Raw genomic sequence first — 15,324 nt, forward strand, 5'->3', positions numbered from 1 at the left:
GGGTGTTCACTAAAACATACAAGTCCTGATCTATTTAATATTCAAGTAAGTTGCATTTTTGTCTGCCAATGACTTTACAGTATATAGTGGCAAAATATGCTTTGAATGACTTCTGTCGCATGTAACTGCATAAACTGAATCTTGGCCAAAGGAATTTATTAGCTGCTTTGCTCTGGTAGCTAAGCTTCTTTTTGTTCCTAAATACTGTAGGAGGAAAGCACGTGATGGAAGCAGATACATTTATTGAGCCTTGATTATGAGGGTGGAGCAGCCACAGTTCATTCACACCTTGTTCTTTTGGTATCATCTCTCATCTTCAAGGATGCTCTACTCAAGCTGCTGAGACATCTGCTGCTTTTGATTTCACTGCTTCTGACTTCATCTTTAGTTCTAGATTGTCTATGGCAAGTTTATCCATCAACAGGTTGTCTGGATATATGATGGGCTTTCCTTTTGTCGTGGTGACCATCTAGTGTTCCTCCAAACTCAGCCTCCTGCTTACAGTGGAAATGTGTCTTAGGTGAATCTCTAATTTACTCACTTCCAAGCAACCTAATAGATAGAGCTAATCTTACTCTGAGATCAGTCACTGTTATAACCTCCTAGTTATAAGAGATTATTTCTAATGAATGCAAGCTGTTCTTGATTTGCAGCACTTTCTTTTTCTGCATAATCAAATTCTCTGAGATTAATCCATTTTTACCAGTATTTTGTCCTCTTCACTGTTAGTATTCAAACAGTAGCAGTTTTGGTGATAGTGAGCTTCTACAGCCACTGGGGTATTGCTAATAATAGCAAGGATCCTGTCATCCATTGTCTCTTATGCATATTTTGTGATTGAGCATCTGCACGCTTACTCAGTACTCTAAAGTCTCGTTGTTCTTTGCTACTTTTTTTTCTTCTGACAGAAGCTATGTTCCATCTTGAATGCTGCTGTTCAACTTCAAACATCAGTTACCTACTACAGGTTTTTCTTGCAGGACTTATTTCTGTTTTGACACAGCAGCATTCAAAAAAGCATAGTGGGTTTGTGTTTTCATTGTGCACATGCTGTTGCATTTCAGAGGAAGTTGAATCTGTGATATTTCACTTTCATTCAGGTTTCCGGCAACGACAAAACTGGAATATGATTGCAGGTTTTTGTGACTTTCAGAAATGTTCTCTAAGAATTTCCCAAAAATTACACTAGATTGACACTTCAATTTGAAGTTATGTGAATTGTACCTCATTTGAATGCTCATTTGGAATATTATAATTTCGTTCTTTTACAGCTTTGCTATGGAAATTTTTTTAAGTTTCAGGCTTGTGGTTAAAACATTTGAAAGCTACATTCAGATTTGCCAGCTTTGTGTAAATAGTTCTCGTAGAAACAACTGGCATCGTGGCATCCTGTTTCCATTTGTGTGAGGATCTCAGAAAAGTTTCTTATGTGGAAAACTCGTAACATAAAAACAGTACTAAACCATGCAAGTAAACCTGCCTGACTTGATATTAAATACACCTGATGGTCCCAACAGCTACCAAGTTACATGAATAATGCAACATATTGGACCACATCTGCGAGGACAGAGCATGAATATGCGTGGTATAACCAGATTAGCTTATGGTCAAAGAACTACGATTTCATTTGTATGTACCTTAACCCATCTCTTTTTTGTTATTTTTAGGATGTTGAGTGTCACTGCATTATGGGCTCTTAAAAGATGTGTAGTTGCAGGGCGACCTTGCTTGATTAGCAAATTCTGTATTACCTTTGTTTTGAAAGTCTTTCTGACAAGAAAGTAAACGTTTGTTTCTGTTATACTGTTAAATGTAACCGCAGCTTTATGCGTAATAACAATTACTCATGATAATAGTTATTATGTAGCTGTCTTCATTGCTAACCCCATCTTACAGGTGAGAAACTGGAGACAGTGTCAAGTAACATGAATGTCACCATCTTTCCTTTCCCATTCAGTCATTAACAGTGTAAAACACCATAGCGTAGAAGCTTTTTCTTCTCTCTAACTGTGTATTCACATGTACATTCCCAGTAAATGCTCATACTATCAGATATTTGGGGTACAATTGTGCTTTATGAATCATTTGCTCTACTTAGAGTTATAATTTTCAAAATGGGGAATTTCTGCTAAAAGCTGGAGTTTTTTAAAAAAAAAAAAAGACCTTTCCATTCTTTTGGTTGTAAAATAGATTTATATTTATAATGCTGAGTATGGTTCAGCTGAGTGGGTGGAAGGTACCTTGAGCCACTTAAATAACATAAAGTTGTTTTCTAGAATTTCTTGAAGCTACAGTCGTCCTAGAAAAGGTTACTTTTGGTAAGGGATGTTTGGCAAAAGATTCTAGCTGAGTTTCTGCTTGCCCAAAGAAGCTGTGGGAGTAACTCTTTGGTTGTAAGAAAACATGACAAATTGCTGGACAGACAGTTGCTCATGATTTCAGCTCTGTGTGTGTGTGCAAATATACATAATTTTATAAGTAAGAGCAGGGGAAGCAATGAGACTGTATGAATTTCAGAAATGAGAATACTTCCATCTGTGCTTGGACCGTGCATTTTAGAGTCTACTTGTTTCACTGATTCCAAATCTCTTCCATTAGTCCTGGGTGACTCCTCATGTATCAAATAAAGTTTTAGATCAACCTGAATTTAGACTTTAAGGTGTCTAAATTAATGTTCTTACTTACCTGGCTTTTATTCTGAGTCTCTTTGGTTTTATGGCCAGTCCATTCTATTGAGTATCTCAGTCAAGCTGAAATTTTGTGCTCAGCTGCTACATTTTGGGGCCTTTTTTTTTTTTTAAGGGATTGACAATTAAGGGGCATTTTTTCATTGTTGTTAACTAGAAGTTTATTTTTATGTAGAATAAAGAATCTTTGGAGAGTTCTAGAGATATTTCAAAATTGCTCGAAATTGTGGACCAATAGGCTGCACTTACGATCTTTGTTTTATTGTCATAATGTACTTTCCAGAAGCACTGTAGCTCAACAGATGTAAGAAAGTGCATTGCCTTTGTTGCTGTTTGACAACTATGGGATTTAAGATATCTTAGATCATAAAAGTGTTGGGAACATCACAAGGTGATACCCGTCTGTGGTTTCATATCCATTTATGAAACTTCTGCTAATTACAAATTAGAAGGAACTACTTCGTAAAACCTATTCCTAAACTGAATTAAGATTGAGAATATATGTCAGGAATCCAAGGTAAACCATATTAACAAAGATGTGGTTATCGCAAAATATTATAAACCCTGTTCAGTTCCAAAACAGCATAAATTAGCCAGTTTGAATCTGTTGTATACACTATAAAACATGGCCACAGAAATCTATTAGAATTTGATGATGTAAAATAACGTTTATACTGTATTTAAAACAATACATAGATATTGGATACAATTCATACCCATTTATTTTGATGGCAAAACTTACATTTATTCAGACAAGAAGAACTATGTTTTGTCCTTGGATATACAATATCTGATTTATTTGTGTCTAAATTGTTCTGCTCTTTCAAGAGTGACTGTTTTTAGACAAATTACTATTTCCAACATATTTAAGTTCTTGCATAGAAATCATTAAAGCAGTGAAGCTAAGCTAAATATTTGGTGTTGCATCATCTTTTACTGGTGTTGCTACTCATGATTAAATACTTCAGAGTATTTCAAGTCCCTGACCCAAAAAATGTGTTGTCATTTGATTTACCCTGATAATTTTTCTTTGTTAATTAGATCAGCATTGTTACAGTGCTATCATAGCAATGTTATTTTAAAACAATCCTTTTTTTGAGGTTATTTTTGCCATCTTTTATTGCAAATTAAGATATAATAATTAAAATAGTTATAAATGATTGCTTATACTACAGTCCAAGCTGTTGGTTACCTGCTACAACATTAGTGTTAGAAGGTGTTTATGGTGTATTGAAAGTATGTGCTAAAATGATTTAAAAGGTCTGGTTTTAGCACTGCTTTCTTGGATTAAATTAGGAAAATACATGTGGTAGATACCAATCTAATATTAGTATACATTTTTCATAAAATTTAAGTTGATAAAGCTGTTTCTTTTGTCAAGTATTTTGCACCTTGTAGACATCCATTAAGACTCGCTGAGGTCGTGAATCATTTAATTTATGATTAATAACATTATTTAAATATAACAGAGGCAGCACCATACTTCAGCAGATTAAATTTGCCTTTAATGCAGCATCAACAAAGAAGATACAGGCATAAGCAATTTTGAAGGTTTTGTTCAGTTTTTCTTTTTTTAATAGGAAACCTTTGGAAGGTTAGACTTTGTATTAGAACTGATGACTTTAAGGTTTTGTAGAAGACATACTTCTTGCTATCTCTGTGATAGCATTTTCTTATATAAACACAGAAAATCAATTTTAGTGATGTTGTGATAAGCTGTTTAATTAATGTGGTTTTAAAAGTCAATAAATTTAAATAATTTATAGCTCATCTAATGTATGGACTGTGCCTGTGAAGGTATTTTGAGGGAAGTATCTCCTCCAAATAGTAGTTGGAGGTCAGCTGTAATGTTTTACAGTTGCCCTAAAGTAAACTACAGCTGTGTTCTGGGTATTTGGGTTATGGTAGACAATTAAAAGAAAACTGAGGGTTTTTTGCAGAATGTTTTTGTTGGGTCGTAATGTAGCTTTAGGCACTTTTAAAAAGTGTGTTTCAGCAAATTTATTTCAGTTCTTAAATACTTCAGTCATGGTTTAAAAGGTCTTTACGATGAGGAGGTTATTTCTCATGTAGAATTGCAATAAGCGCTAGAACAAAAGTATTGCTAGCTTAAAACTGTTGCTTCCTGATTTTCATAAGGTGAGATAACTGGAATGGGTTACATGAAACAAGTTTATCTTATTTCTGTATACCCAATAAAACATTTTAAAATCCTGAAATGGTCTTCTGGAATTCTGAAGTATGTTTAAGCTCAAATTAAGTATCAACTTTAAAAATGGATTTCGGATTACCAAACTGCTTTCTTACTGTAAGTATCTTCATCCTTATCTCTATTTTAACCATACAGTATTTTAAAACATTGAATCTTAATTCATTATCCACTAGGTTAAAGACCGAAATCTCCATTAGAGAGAGAGAAGCTAAGTTGGAGGTAATGTCTTTTCTTTTCTCCACACAGTCTAACAATATCTCTGAACTTCATAACTAGTTTGAAGATCGAAGACAATTCTTTTTTAACTACATGTGTACTACTGGGTCATGGTGTTCAGAAGATATGCATAATGCAAAAATCTAGCTTTCTGTGTTTTACTACAAAAAGATATGGCAGTGTTGGAGGGACACCTTTAGTATGTCTACCACACCCAAAAATTTCCAGTCTGTAGTCAGTCCATTCTGGTTGGTTTGTATGCCAGGCTCCAGGGAAGGAATGGTTTAGTTGCCTTATGTATCTTCATCTTCAGGGAACCTGTAAATTGACCTGGAATATAACCTGACATCTGGCTAAATATTGACTCTGAACTGTAACTTTTTTAGGTTTTTTTTATTTATTTATTTTTACCTCTTTAAAGAGGAAAATCTTTGAAAATGCCTCTTCAGGCCTGACTTTTTTTTTTTTTCTAGGCACATGTACAAATTTTCCCCTGCTTTCTGCCTGTCAGGAAGATAAATAATCTCACAGTACATCTTCTTAACTTTTTTCAAAAATATAATCTTCGGATTCTGATTTTACAGAATTTTCTTCTGTAAGAAGTTGTCTTTCTGTTGCCCTTCAAAAAGGGCAATCTGTTACAGAAATCCCAGCCGGTAAGAGAATGGGAGAAGTCCTCAGACCTAGTAAAGGTTTTTTTGTAACACTGCCTATTTTCCAAAACACAAAGGGGTTAGTGAGTTTTTTTAACAGAAGCAATGATTTTGTAGAAATGTGAGAGGACTGTTCAACTTCATTCAGTAGCATTAAGCAAGATTCTCAAACATACACAGTAACACCTTTTCATAGACTCCATTACCACTTGAGGCGTGTTTTCTCTTAGTTTTTAATTTCTTTTTCATGCCATATTGTGTTTCAGCATTATAGAAGATGTCGAATTTGCATTTTTTGCTCCACAAAGTTGTGTTCTGTAATATTTGCTTTCATTTAAAAATAAAACAAAAAAATGCAACATTTCCCCCCCCCCACCCAAATAAAAACAAAACAAAAAAGCAACCCACACACCCTAGTCCTTACGGTTGGAAAAGGTGGAGAATACAGACAGAATAGGCTACTTTGGTGTTAGCTGTCTGAGCTTACAGGACATCTGAACCAAGACCTTTCAGAACAGTCAGCTGCCGTTCAGCATGGTCTGGGCCATGTGGAACTTCTGGTTGTTTTTTCCAAGGTGCCATGGAATGCCTGTTATTTCGCTGCAGCCAGATGCTTGACATTTTGGCTGTTTGTTGAAATACACAGCAGGAGGTCAAAGGACAGACCCGTAGGGTGCTGAAGAACCAAAAATATGAATCAGGTTGTTTATGATATGTATTTATTCATAACATTTAAAACTTGGAGAGATAAGTCAGGATGTCTTCCTTTCCTGAGGATTCCCAGAGGAGAATATGGTCAGCCAGGGCAGAGGAGGATGGTGGATAGGGAAGGAGGTTCTGTAGTAGGAAGTAAAGTGCAGTAATTTTAAGTCAGAAAGTGTTTCTTAGCATGGGTCATATGTGTATGGGTTTTGTATGACAGAAAAATAACAGTGTGATTGAAGTATAGCAAAGGGTATTTTAGAAGATAGAATAAGCTTAACTTTACCACACAGTTTTAAAATACTTACTGCGTGATTTGTCCTCATTGAAACAAAATATACCACCTCTGGGGGGAAAAAAATACTATGCTAAGAGTATGTAACATTGTTTACGCCATTTTAAATATTAAAGAGGTGGTGATACAAATAATCATTTAAAATGTTCATCTTTATGTGCAGTGATCAAAATTAACTTACAGTTGTGTTCAGACAGAAAAAAAGTTTAATTTCTTAATTTTGTCACGTAGGCACTTAAAATTTCCTAAACGAGAGTAAGATTATATGGGCAAGATGCCCTGTAGCATAGGAGATGCGTTTAGAAGATGGGTGTGGTTGTTTCCAAATGGCAGTTTTCAGTCACTTGCTTTTCTACTGTTCTAAAAACGGGGGGTGGGGGGGGGGTGGGGGGCAGGAATTGCCTTTCTTCATGTTGTTTAGAGTTAAAAAGTTATTTCATTGGGTAAGTTTTAATAGACTCAAGAGTTTCTTCTGTAGCAAGCATTTTTTTAAGAATCTTCCTTATGCTTACACTTAATGTAATTGCATCTGTAGGGCTAAAGCATTGTGTAATGCTTAAAAAATATATTCACCTCAACTTTCTTTCTTACCTTTGCTTTGCTTTTTTTTTGCCCTTTTTTTTTTTGCTAGCAAAACACTAGTTCAGATTTTTTTCCCCTCCAAATAAAAAGCTGTCCAGACTTTGCATCCTATTCAATAAGGCATAATTGAATTATATATATGAAAAAGTCTACAAGAGTTGCTTTAAAGTTTTGCTTTGTTTCTGGGTTTGTTTTGTTTTGTTTTTTTGTTTTTTTTTGTTTTTTTTTTGTTTTTTAAACTTGGAAGGCTATTTGCAAATGTCAGTACTAAGATCCATGTTCAATCTCTGCTACATGGCGGATTTATGGGAATGTCAGTGTGAAATTATTTCTACAACTTTATATTGTATCAGTTGCTCATGAATGTAAAATAAAAGAAATATCATTAATTATTACAGAAAATTTCCAGACCTAGTATATCTGAAGGAAAAACAGAAACACCAACTTTTGAAAGGTAAATACAATGATCAGCAGCATCTTGAAATCAGGTACATAAAATAACACATGCTGTGTTATTTCTCAGGTAATTGGGCAAAAGTATTTAATTAGTATTTTCATAAAGTGTACTTTCTATGATAGAAAATTTTGAATGGCGGTTGTAATGTACTTACTCAACAAGACATGTAGAATTTAGGCTCCAAGTGTCAAAACACATTCTTAGTAATGCTTAAACTGCAAATTAGTCAAGATTCATAAGACATTAAAGAAATTGTACAGATTGTTAAAAGAAGCATTTATTATAATATTGCGTATGAGTTAACAGTATTACTGGCACAATTGGGAGACAGTTTTAAAATACAGTATAAAATGTTAATTCTTGGATATTCATTTAGATTTTTAAAACCCTGTCATTTGTGGAAAGCATATTCAACCAAATTCTTAGCAAAGCAAATATGTGAAATTGTTGGGTAACTAACAATTGCAGCCCTACACTTAAAAAAAAAATAAAAATGCAAAATTGTGGAATTTTTTATGTTAGTCCGGGGAAATAATTGAAATCTTACACACTTTGTTTGACGCATATTGTGGGCAGACTTATACTTCACATAGTTCATCTAAATAATTACTCCAGATCCCACAGCCTGAAGTGTCTTATTCCAGTTAGTGATCTTTCACAATGGTTGGTGTAAATTTAACCTTTCAAAGCTTAGTCAAAACACAATTGTAGTTATTTGTTATATATGCATTTATAGTGCCAAAAAAAAAAAAGCAAACTGCTTTCAGAGTCTCTTTGTAGGTTATTTTTCTTCTTAGAAATGGTTCTGCTTTCTCTCTTTATTCTAGTCATATGCAGTGTGGGCCAAATAATTTGAAATTTTACTTTCACTTAAAATGCTTGCTTAAGAATTGAGACTAAATGGTTCAGGTATTAGATGCTAACTCTGTCTTTAAGCTGCGGATTAGTGAACAGTCACTGTCATTCCGGTTGATGAATATGCTGTACTACTTTCTCCTATCCTTGTGTTTAAGTAGACAAAAATAATTTTAATATATAAATCTGTTCTGTGTTTTCTGTTAAAACTTTGATAGTACTTTATGGGCTTTAAGACAGACGTGCAGTATCATAGCTCTAGCACCAGAGATTCTCAGTCCTCAAACACTTTTCTCTGTTATTAAGCCAAGGTGGTTATTTTGATATTGGCAAATAATCAGTGCTGCAGGAGCAGATCAGTAGATGAAAGCAGTTGATTCTGAGAATCCTGCATGTTCACTGCACTGTGGTTCGGAGATGTTCTTTTAGACCAGACTTGTGTTCCCTGGACAGAATGCCCATCCTGTGCACATATTGAGAGCTGTGTGGAACATCCGTTGTTGGCTTGACTCTTGAGAACCCATCTCCGCTAGGAGCTGGAGCACTTGTGGATCAGAGCTTCCAGTTCTTTCTCCTCAAAAAGAAATCTAGTTTGCATACCCCAGGGCTGCTCTGTAAACCAAACCAGTATGTGGGAACAATCAAGGAATGTGCCTCAAAACCATGGTGGTGTTTCACACCAAACTGTTAATGTAAATGCAGCTGCAATACAAGTTTTGTTACCTGGAAATACTTCTCCACAGACTGAAGGTGTGTTTGCACATACTTTGCAACTACTCTGTATGCAGATGTGTAAATGTCACTTGTTTACAGTTCTGTTCTGAAGTTGTATGATTTTTTTCCTTATTGCTGAAGAATTTTTCCCTGAATGATTTTTAAAATCTTAATATAAAATACCAATATAAAATAATAAAATACTCTAAATAAAGTGAGTATGTATAGCAAAGAGCAGCAAAAAAACTTGACATAGTAGGATTATAAAACAACAAATATTCAGAGCCTAGCATCCCTCAGCCTTACTTGGCACCCAAATCTTACTTTTTCTATACAATGAGAAAAAGCGGAAAAATCCCTTTAATTTCTAGGCTTCTGTAGTTTGGGATGGGTGTATGTTTGCACCTGGTAGACTCATCTCTTGGATTCAAAATTGTGTCTTATGCTACTCCCGTGAAGTAGTCTTATTCTAGAAGCTGTCTTCATATAGACAATATGGCAGCTAGTTCATTAGTACAGCCTATATCTGACAGTCTAACCACGGTTTGTATCATGCTTTAGAAGATGGGTTCATTGTTTTTATTAAACAGAAGTCAGATTTTACATTCCAACTGTTCACTGAAATCCTCCTTTCTATATAAGTTATTATCATTCTTGCATTTTCCAGTCTTTTTGATGCCCGAATTTTTAGTTTTCTTACACTGTAACCAGTATTGTTTGCACATAGAGTAGTAAGAGTACGTTTCATTCCTAATATTGGATGGAAGGCTATTCTTTTTCAGCTACTGACTTTACTAACAGAATGATATCTTTAAATCCTATATAATTTTTCTTTTTATTGTGGGATTTTAGTGCTTCACAGTTGCTAGGTTTTGTTTATTCATCTGCAGCTCTCAGCAGAGGTAAATTATTTCATTGGAGAACTGTTCTATCTAAATGAACTTACTGTTGTGCTTAGTGATCTAAAAGGTCACTGCTCTGTGGATAATTGTTTTTGTGATGGTGATTGTTGTGCAAAAACTTGTTCAATTTTATTTTTATACTGTTTTATTGGTATAAATGACTTATGGGAAGGTATGCTGATGAGAGACAGAATGTTTCTGCATGAGAAATATATATTTTTTTTTCTTTTCTTACTCCCCACTTCCCTCCCTTCCTGTGTTTTGCAAAAAATGAGTGAGAATGAGAGGCTGGGTTTGGATGAAGCTAGGATTTTGGTTACTAGAAGGTGAGGGAGATTGTAATGGATTCCTTATATATATTAAGGGCAGATTTGTCCTTTGAAGAGTTTCTCGGTATGAATCTTGTGTGTGTGTATGTACATATATCTAATCCATTTGGGATTTCTAGTGTGGAAACACTGTTCTGTGTGTGCTAATGAGGCATTAGTCATCCCTTTATTTAACCCCCTTTTTTTTTTTGCATATCTGTGTTCAAAACTTCCGACATAAAGCATAATACTGTGCTTGTTAACTCTGCAACTACACCTCACCCTTAAGCTGCTTGTTGAAAAGTAGGTGCTGAAGGTTATGTATATGCACTGTTTCATAGAGTTGACTGGATTTTCATATGAAAACAATCCTAAATGTTTACTAGCATTTATATGGCTCTGCATAGCTTAAGTGTTTCTCTGGAATAGATGAGGCAATTAGGAACAGTTATGGCAGGAGCAGTTATGTCAGCCACAGCTGATGGATGGTTGTGAGTGTTGGCTTTTGTGCTGGAACTTAGTCTTGAGTCTTCCCTCAAATGTTACCCTTTTTCCCCTTTTTTCTACAAGTTTGAGAAAAAGGAGAACTTGGATAGAAAATTGGTTTGTATGAGTGTCATTTACTGGTTTAGATAGTCCAATAAATAAAAAGAAACTTTGTTTGACACAAGTGGCAAATACAGGTTGTAATTTCGTAAAGAGGTTGGCCTATCTTTTAATTCCTTATTATGAATGAAAAATTGGTGTAACAGGTTGAAAAGATTCTTATGACTACCTCAGTGACTGGTAAGATTTCACCACTCAAGGATATCTCAGCAGTCTCTTACCCTACTCAAATATTCCTCTGACTTAAATTTGAAGTAGGAAAGGGAATATTCTTGGATTAGTTTATTTAAGTGAAAGTAAAACTTGAAAACAGATTTCTGAATGTTTGTAGTATGTAGCACCTCTTCCAGAATAACCATTTTCTGTAGAACTCAATATCATCTAGTATATAAGCGAATCACATGAATTGTTTTAAATTAGTGGATCAGTAGAGCTACGTGTCTAGACTTTCAGCTTGAAAATACATCATAAAGGTATAGTAGTAGGAAATCAGTTATTCCTTTTAAGAGTCCTGTAACTATCTGTTGCTTGGGTAATGTTAAAAGTGGTTTTAGCCAAAAATTATTTCAAACCATTTTTAAAACTATGTGAAGAAATAAAGTACAAATGCATTTTGATTAATAAGATATTTGGTGATACTATATCTGTCACAATTTTGTCTGCTTGTCACTGTTCAGACACTATTTTCAATTTAAGTTTTAAATTTTAGAAGTTAATTTGGGAGACTTATTTGCTCCTAATTTCACTTCATATATAGAATTTATATCTGAAATCAGACCAACTGTTGTTCCTCCATCTTCCCCCCCTGCTTTATTTTGTCTGTCACCATCATCATTTTAGGTAATTTGAGCTACTTCTCACTCTGAAAAATTTTGAATGGGTTAGAAGTTATATTAAACTTTTACTAAATTTAAATCTTTACAGTAAAAATTGAGTTCCATCATTGAAAGGATGGAAGAAGCTGGTGTTCCTATAACAAACTAAGAGAAATATTAGAAACTAGTATTTAGAATTTGATTGTTGGAATACGAACATATGAGCAAATTGCATCTACCAGTATGACCAGACTATTTTGTATTTTTGTGGGTACAGATGGCATTTGAAGTATACAGTTCCGTCTTTCTGATTTTTTTTTTTTTCTTTCCCCAGTTACCCTAAAGTACTGCATGTATGTGGCTTTATTGAAATAATACAAGGTTTAAACAATCAGTTTGTCTACAAAGTTTGTATGCTGTGTTTTAGATTATACAGTAAAATTCTCATTTTTACTTGCATAATTAAGTACTGATCTGTATTTTCTTTTTATAAACATAGTTTTACTCTGAAAAGTGACTGAAAATGCTACTTCACAGGTTAATTTTTTCAGTGAATCCAAATTTGTAGTTGCTCAACTAAACCTTAGATTTAAGTTAATTTAGGTTTCCAACGGTTAGCTTTTTTTCTCGCTTTACTCTCATTAGTATTGTAGAGTCAATTTGACAGTATAAAGGTACAAACCGGCTTCTTTTTTCTTGCACATCATCAACAAAAGTTTCCAAGTTGTTGTATCTGCATCTGTGTTGAAGAGGCTGTGCAGGTAGTGGAACTTAACATTGTATTTTGGAAAATTCCATGTGTCACACAAAGGGGATGACTTAACCTTCCTTTCTGGAGATGAAATGCAAGAACTAGAGTACTAATTGACTACTAAATATAAAGCTGAGTTTGTAAATACGTAAGAAAAATGCAGCCATTAATTAAATTCAGCCCATCTTGCTATGAAAATTTGGGAGAAATACCAAATAGGAAATCTACAATACCACTTTCTCAGTGTCACTTTGCAGAGTACGGCCATGTGTTGCTTTATTTCATTTTTTATAAAAATAACTTGTTTTGGTTTTTTTCAGCAAACAAGAGCGTGACTCTTCAGACGAAACAAAAGAATGCAATAGAAATCAAACTAAAAAAGTTGCATCAGTTGAAAAGAATGAAGAAAACTCATCATTCTCAAATACAGAAAATGTTCCTAGTTTGGAACTCCCTGACAACAGCTCAAAGAATTCTTTGCATGAGAAAGGAGCGTGTTGTGATTCAGATAATAACAAACAATTAGTGGATGAGAAACAAAAATGTATTCATGATGAAAGTGAATTGAAAACTTGCCAAAGTTCAGATAATGTTATCTTGAATGAGCAGACTAAAGTACGTAGCTTGGATGAAACTACACTTTCAGCAATGAACGCAAGGGACTTAAAACTAACATTGGGTGAAGATGTTAGTTTTGAGCAGTTCTTGAGAAAAAGAGATGAACCTGAATCCGTTAGTTCAGACATTAGTGAACAAGGCAGTATTCATTTGGAGCCTTTGACTCCATCAGAGGTACTAGAGCATGAAGCTACTGAAATTCTTCAAAAAGGTAACGTTGCACCTTCATCAAAGAAAGCTGGACAACTCTCTGAACAAACAGATGAGACTTCTAAAGAAAGCAGTCCCAACAGAATGGAAACAACTGTAAACAAGACAGATGAAAATGAAGCAAGCTGAAATTATGTTAATTTTATTGTTTGTTATAAACAATGGTAAGAACACCATGGACCATTCCTGATGAGTGTGCTCATTGATGCTAATTATTAAAAATAAAAAAGGGGGAGCAGAGAGGGAGGAGAGAAGAGACACTAAATGGAAGTTTTGCATATGAAGATAGCATGTATGTGTATGTACAACTAAATTTATGAAAGGTAACGCTTTCAAATATATCTTCCTGTCTCTTGGATGTGATGTACCTTATTAGATTGACATTTGAAAGGAGGAATAAATTCTAATTTTTATAGTTAACTAGCCCTGGATAAGATGATTTGTTTGCCAAGAAAATATTTTTCTAAATCCTTCAGTGTGAATATCATTAAAGAGTGGAGTTTAGTATGAATTCACTTCTGATGCTGAAATGGAGCACACTTGTAATGATGGTTATTGGTCTGCTGATAATTTGGGTAAACATAACCCTTTGGACTTGGTGTCACATTCCTGTCTGTAAAAGCATGTAAACAGAATTATATGAATCTATGCACCTCTGTACAGGTGTAATCCTGCCAGGCTGTAAGCTTACCTTAATAAACTTTCAGTGAAAGTGGAATTATTACAATAAAAATATATATTTGTGGGGTTTTCAGTGTGCAGGCTGTGCAGAAATACCGAACATAATTGTACAAAGTAGAACATACTGCTGAAAGTACTGTAGCTGTTAGGCTTTTACCATTGTTTTAATTATTCTTAGCTGTAGACCCATAGGAATGGTCTGTAAGTCACACCAAAGTATGGTTTAATGTAAAAACTGTTTTAAGCAAAAAGAAGGAAAACCCCAAACTGGAAACACCGACTGGCATGCATTCTGCCATTTTGCAGCTGCTACTGGCTAACTGTTACAAAAAGGACACAAGGGCATATAAAGTAGAATTGTAAAGTTCAATTTCAGGACTTTTTGTAGTCTAAATTGTGTACAGAAAGATGGCTGCTGGCTTTGGTTTGGTTTTTTTTTGTTTGGTTTTTTTTTGGTCTTCTAGTTAGCAGCTAGATGTAGGAATGCATATGATTAATGGTAGCTTGCTCTTATGAACTCATTGCTCCAAAACATTCAGAATGTGCTTTTGACTTACAGTTTTGTTTCTAATGAATGTTAAATGTTTTGAACAGCTGTTAAAGCACTGCTGTAAATTATTACTTTTTGAGTAAATATTTGCAACAAAATTTTGTCTTTGTGCATAATTTTATGCTCAGCTTGAAACTTTGGGCATAGTCTTTTCACATTTATTTTAAAAGATTTAGTGACAGTTCCCCAAAACTATTTCATTTTAAAATTGGGAGTTTGAGACTTATGTGGGGAGTTTTGTTTGGTTGGGGTTGGGGTTTTTTTGTTGTTTTGTTTTGGGTTTTCTTTTTTAGAATTAAATGAGCAAGTGCCTATGCATAAACATATTTTTGTAGCTGTGTATTGTGGTAAGATGTGCTAACTTTTCCAGATTATATAGAGATATTTTTCTGGGCCATCAGCATGCAACTGAAGTCTACTCTGTCCTCCTAGGTTAACTGGGCTCAGCTGCTAAATGAATCTAATCAGCAACAGTATTAAAATTTAGAGATCATCCAGCTTATTGCTGGA

At 34.4% G+C, this 15,324-nt stretch overlaps 1 protein-coding gene across 16 annotated transcripts in view; it reads left to right on the top strand.

Annotated features, from left to right (window-relative positions):
- Nucleotides 1-14,912, top strand: part of ZNF280D (zinc finger protein 280D) — an 88,023-nt gene extending 73,111 nt beyond the window's left edge. For 12 of the 16 annotated variants that reach the window (XM_087745102.1, XM_087745113.1, XM_087745109.1 and 9 more), the window contains 3 exons: nucleotides 5,073-5,118; nucleotides 7,746-7,801; nucleotides 13,076-14,912. In XM_087745102.1, the coding sequence (XP_087601228.1) occupies nucleotides 5,073-5,118; nucleotides 7,746-7,801; nucleotides 13,076-13,712 (739 nt within the window). In that variant the 3' untranslated portion in view covers nucleotides 13,713-14,912. Of the gene's footprint in view, nucleotides 1-5,072; nucleotides 5,119-7,745; nucleotides 7,836-9,112; nucleotides 9,410-13,075 lie in introns of all 16 variants that reach the window. The other 4 variants (XM_087745110.1, XM_087745115.1, XR_015701600.1 and 1 more) reach the window with 3 other exon arrangements.
- Nucleotides 14,913-15,324: the final 412 nt, after the last annotated feature.

This window comes from Nipponia nippon, unplaced genomic scaffold, assembly GCF_047370975.1.
Source record: "Nipponia nippon isolate SJK-2023a ecotype South Korea unplaced genomic scaffold, ASM4737097v1 scaffold_9, whole genome shotgun sequence".
Classification (NCBI taxonomy): domain Eukaryota; kingdom Metazoa; phylum Chordata; class Aves; order Pelecaniformes; family Threskiornithidae; genus Nipponia; species Nipponia nippon.